Below are 6,037 nucleotides of genomic sequence, written 5' to 3' on the forward strand. Positions count from 1 at the left end.
CTCTGAATACCATTTTGAAGAACCCACTTGAATGCCTGAGCAGCAACACGGAGTAAGAGGAGTTCTTTCTTGCGTGCTGGAGAGCTTTATCTAAAAAGGAGCATCGGGCTATTTTCCCTGGTCATTAATGATGAAAGCCTTTACTCTCAAGGGCATATTTTCCTCCACTTCCTCAGACTCTCAGATACTTTCACACTAATACCTGTACATAAACACAAATGTTACCATTAAGAATGACTGTACCCGGTCATTTGGCCCTGCTCTGTTGAATTATGCTAATCATATGAACAGTCCAAGCTGAAAGGGTGTTCATATCCGTATGTAAAGGTTGGCTAAAATGGCATTATAATGAGAACGAAGGGTCAGAGTCATGACAGTTAGTGCAGACAGATGAGCTTATACATTACGTGCAGGACTCAAATTGAGCGTTAGTTATTAAAGTATGGCCCAGTATGGCTCTTTGGACCATTAGTGTCATTGCTTTCTCCCAAGAATAATGGATTGTAATCTGAAGGGCCGCCAGATTAGTGGCATTAATCACCAATAATCACAATTAATCGTGATTGAAACATTGCTTGATCTGTTCATTTGGTGTAGCGTTTATGTAAGCCAGCCTTACACTCAGAAAGTCCTGGGTTTGAGCCGCAGGGAAACTACATATTTAAGGGCGCCTCCGGTGGCAGCTTGTGTCGGTTGCATAGAATCACATGCACTGCTGGTGCCAGCTTCAAAACATATACAAATGTGCGGGAAGACAAACACTGGTACAATATGAGGAAATCAAGTGTGGCAGAGAAGTATGTGAAGGTGGTGCAGGAGATGTACTAAGACAGAAGACTGTGATGGGACCTGCTTTGATGTATGGGTTTGGAGACTTAGGAAGTAGGAAGGACAGTTGAGGAGTCGGGAAAAAAAAGTTAGTGAATTTCCCCATTTTGGAACGAATAAAGAACTTCAATCAATAATTAAGATTAAGTTACGGAAGAAGGTTTTGTCCATTTCCTAGAATACAATTTATTGGCAGCTAAATGGCAATGTACACAAATGCATAGCAAATAAACAACGGACAACCATAGAAAACACTTCTACTCCTTCTGTGTCAACCGGCTGAATAATGACAAATCATTACAAAGTACTCCGTTATACTCTCGGTGAACATCAGCAGCCTGCAGATTGATGGCGGTGTAGCCCATTAGCTCGTAATAACCTTGTCAATTGTTTGTAATAGCTTTCATTCACACGAGCTGAAGGTAGCAGACGACGGCACAGGAACTCATTCCCCGAGAATTCAAACGGATATAAATTGCCCTTTTACCACGTAGTCGAACGCCGTATGCGGCAGATCGATGCGCCATCGATCAAAAAAAAAATTCTCATTAAGAGCCGTGAAAAAATTAATTTATAAATATTCAGGGTCAATTTAGTCTGTGACAAGTGAAATCATTTAATGGAAATGAATTGACTTCAGGGTTGTTTTTTTTTTTTTCTTGTTTTCGTTAATTATAAAGACGACACTGTGAAAATATTGAAAACAAGTTATTTCAGTGAGGCTCGGCAGCTTGGTTATTAGTCCATTATCATACTGCGACAGGTGTCCACTTCAAAACATATAAAAATGTCCCAGAAGACAAACACTGGTACAATATGAGGAAATCAGGTGTGGCAGAGAAGTATGTGAAGGTGGTGCAGGAGATGTACAAGTGGTGGGACCTGCTTTGACGTATGGGTTTGGAGACAGAGAACAAAAAGTTGATTATACTGGACAGGGAATGTTGGGGACCAAGTTGCGAGTTGGCTGGAAGAAAAAAAACATGTTTTCAGAGATTTTGATAATTAATTAAGCTGGAGGAAAAAATCAAGTTTTCAGAGATTTTGATAATTAATTAAAACTTTTTTATTCGTCAAAGACAAACTTGGACGATTTGTATCATTTGGAGTAAAACCGAAGGCGGTCTACGCCTGTTTATTCGTGGCTCAAAGTTGTCATACTTTTTTAATTTCAATCCTGTTTGAGGCCAAATCAGAGCATTAGCATTTGAAGATTTTGAATATACCAGAGTGCACAAATGGATGTCCATTGTTCGCTCCTAAAACACGACCCTGCGAAACTTTTCATTACTGATAATAGTGGTGCCGGATGCCTCCTCATATGAAAAGCTTCCGACTCCTGCGTCCATTATAAACGTGTGAAAGCCACATTTCTGTATTCACTCACACACTGCTGCCTTGCTCATTTGTTGAATTTACTTAGTAAAAGGCCACTTAAGGCAGAACATAATGTCAGGCAGCCAGCGAAAAACATCTGAGCAAGCTTTACAAACATGTTGTGCCAATGATTTCCCATGAATTTCAACATCAATTTATACTTTTTTTTCAATAGGCCGCAGTTCCACACCACTTGCATTGTACGCTATTGACTAGGAGAGCTAATGTGCAGCATGTTTGTTTTTTTTCCTCTTATGTGTTTTTACTGTACACCCCATCAATACAACACCCACTCAAAGGTTTCTCTTTTTTTAAAACCATCAATTTAGCATTGTCTCTGTAGGACTGTGGTGTATTCACTGCTGGTTTTGGCTGCCACCTCTGCCTTCACCAAAAATGCCAGACAATGCCAACATATATGTGTATATATGTATATATATATATATATATATATATTTGGGCTGTTGATCGCATCCATTCATTTGTGCCGATCACATTACAGTTTTGTATGCAATTTTCAAATGGATCGCGAGGGGCTGTAAACTTTTTGACTCGCGGGCCCACAATTGGTCCTAAAATTGAACGGGTCAGGAGCAGATAGATGGAGCGTTCATGTAAACTAAGATAAATGACATGTAGGCATGCATAAATGCTACAAGGCCTAAATGCTTTTAGCTTAGCCTTCTCTACTCCATCTATAGGGGAATTGTGGGCATTGCAGGGAAAAGGCGGAAATATTATCACAATACAAATCAATTATATAATTTGGACAAGTTTGGCGGGCCAGATTAAAAAAAGATGAACGGGCCGCATCCGGCCCCGGGGCCTTAGTTTGCACACGCTTGCTGTAGACATTCACCAAGCCACCGAGATGCACAAAAATCAAATCCATCTATCCATCTATCTATCCATCCATCCATCCATCCATCAATCCATCCATCTATCCATCTATCTATCTAATAAACACACTATGTTATGCATATATACTGTATATATGACGCTCTGGTTAATACTCAAGCCACTTATAAACATAAATTCCCTATGCTGTGTGTAAGGGGCAGCAAGAAGAGCCTCGAAAAACACACGCAAGCATTGTTAGCCGCCCGGCGTGACAGGCGACCTTGGTCATGGTTTTTTCGGAAAAACCTGCAGAAGCAATCTGTTACGTTGTAAGGGAGCGTATTTTTGGTTGTTGTTGATACCTCTATTATTGGATGATTAGGTGCAGGGTGACAAGACAGATGGGGTCAGGGAACGGAGGTCAAACAACAAACGCCGCGCACCTGGCTCACACCGTCTCACACCGTCTCCGAATGAGCCGCAAGCGCCAGGATGTTTTGTCTTTATTCATTCCTCCGGTCCAAACGTGCGTTCAACTTCGAATCTCTCGTCCGATGGACTTTTATTTTAGCAGCTACAAAAATACCCCGTCTTTTTTCTCCTCCTTTTATTACATTTGCTATTTTTTTCTTTCTATTATCTCTTCAAAGAGTATTGCTGGAAGCTATTGCCAATGTTATGTTGAAGTTAATAACTATAAGCTCAGCTCAGTTTTTTTCCAAATCCCTTACTCTTGCTCTATGATTTCATCAGTGATTCCAGCCCGGAGCCCACAGTGTCCACTTCCTGCCCAATGAAAAATACTTATTTTATCGCTCACAGCCTCAGGTTATGCTCTCGATCTGTCATCCCACCTACGCTGACTACCTCCTGGTACTCTCCAACCACCGACGCTTTAACTGACCAGCTAAATACAAGTAATGATCCGTGGAGAAAGGAATCGCTGCGATATTTCTGACAATCTGTTTTCTCCCCCCCCCCCGTAGATTGCAACCAGATCCGGAACGCGCATTTGTCCCACCTTTTAAAATCTCGACTCCGGTTGTTCTGCCTGTCTGGGTGTTCGGAGCAATGAAGGTCCCTCTGTGGTGCCTGGTGGTGCTGCTGGTGTGTCTCTTCACCCCTGGACGCAGCGACTGCCAGGGTCAGTGTGCGGCCTGCGGTCTGCTCCTGCAACAGCAGCAGAAGCAACAGCTGCAGCAAGCCTTCAACGTCATGGTGAGTGTGCGTGTGCCACGGGGGAGTCGTCACGACTCACTAGTGATAAGAGCGTCTGCCTTGAGTGCCTGTTTAAACTAGGTGTGTTAATGTGAGCACAGCTGCCACCATCGATCAGCACTTCTAAAGGACGTGTGATAGTCCGATTAGTTTGTTGTCAAGTTCGGTCTAAAACTTGACGATGCACAGTGCTGTGTGTACTCATCGATGCCACCATCTATTGTTTTTCCCCCGTATCCAGGTGCAAATGTGACGTAGATACAATTATACAATTATATAAGTCCCCTCTGGTGCGTAGGTTTCAACAGTGCCCTCTAGCGGCTGTCAGTGTGAAAACAACGAACATGTACATTTTTTAGTGGTACAGGAGTAGCAGATACTGGTACACAGGCCTAGAGTGCCCTCTAGCGGCTGTTGGTGTGAAAATAAAAAACGTGAAATTATATATATTTTAATGTATAAGTCGCACCTGAGTGTAAGTGTCAAATCCAGCCAAAGGATGGAAAAAATGTGTGACTTATAGTCCGGAAAATACGGTACTTCAAAATAATTTATATTTAATCTAAAAAAAAAAAACATTGAAATTTTGAACGAATGAATGAGATACTTTAAGACCAAGTTTTTTGCATAACACAAAAAAACATATATTAATACAAAGGTAATGTACAAAAGTATTTTTATTTATATTTTATATATATATATTATTAAATTATATATATTATTCTTATATATATATATATACACATATATACATATACAGTATATATTTATATAGTATATTTATGTGTATATATGGGTGTGTGTAACACCATTTAGACCAGGGGTGCCAAACACAAGGCCCACGGGCCATAACTGGCCCGCTAGGAGGCTCATTCTGGCCCACATGATAAATTTAAAAGCAAAAAAAAAGCACAAACACTTAATTAAATATGATGATTTTTTTTTCAATACACCTGTACTTCTTTGCATGAAGAATTGGGTAAAAACATGGGCTTATTATTATTGAGAGGTAATTACGTGATGATTGAAATGGTCCGGCCCACTTGACATGTAATTTGGCTGCATGTGGCCCGTGAACCTGAGTTTGACACCGTTGTTTTTGTTTTTCATTCTGCATTGGTACATTTTTAAAAAAAAAGTTGTTTTTTTTTTAAATCCAAATGGAATTTTTGTAAATCAAAAGCAACATATTTGCTTATTGCGATTGTGGAGGGGTAACATATTTACAGCCCACCTCTTTCAAATTCAACCCTAAGTCCAACAGGCAGCACACGGCGTCATTTCTAAACATTCCGAGACACAACGCTGGGCAAAAAATAGTCAGTGGGATGGCTAATTTAGGTGATAATGATGCAGGGAAGGACAGCTGGGACCTTATGGGTAGTTGTAATAGAACTATGTAATTGACTGCTGCCCAGTATCATCAGCCTGGCCCTACATCGGTGACTGACACTTTCTTATTAGCTCCCGGTTGCGTAGGCTGCCTCAGCTTTGAGCCACAGATGGAATCCTCTGAGCAATTCCACTGTTGCCTCCCAAGACTGAAAGGGCGTGCGTGAAGGCGCTGGTGTTTGTTATGATGCCATTGATTTTTCTCATACGGGCCTACGGACCTGTGATTGCTAGGATGATCGCACGACGCAGACTTTCCTGTTGCTGGAGTGATGATGGTGCATCTTGTAATGTTAAAAGACACATTACACTTCAGCCGATATGCTATGCTATGATCTTAATTTACCATTTTTGAGAGTCGGACTCTACTTGTGGCCTGATT

General features: G+C 41.1%; 1 protein-coding gene across 1 annotated transcript in view; it reads left to right on the forward strand.

Annotated features, from left to right (window-relative positions):
• pnocb (prepronociceptin b) overlaps window positions 1-6,037 on the forward strand; it is a 16,441-nt gene that overhangs the window by 7,444 nt on the left and 2,960 nt on the right. Inside the window, exon 2 of the mRNA XM_008337169.3 lies at window positions 4,032-4,263. Within this exon, the coding sequence (XP_008335391.1) occupies window positions 4,117-4,263 (147 nt within the window). The 5' untranslated portion in view covers window positions 4,032-4,116. The remainder of the gene's footprint in view (window positions 1-4,031; window positions 4,264-6,037) is intronic.

This window comes from Cynoglossus semilaevis, unplaced genomic scaffold (assembly GCF_000523025.1).
Source record: "Cynoglossus semilaevis isolate Cse_v1.0 unplaced genomic scaffold, Cse_v1.0 scaffold419, whole genome shotgun sequence".
Taxonomy (NCBI): domain Eukaryota; kingdom Metazoa; phylum Chordata; class Actinopteri; order Pleuronectiformes; family Cynoglossidae; genus Cynoglossus; species Cynoglossus semilaevis.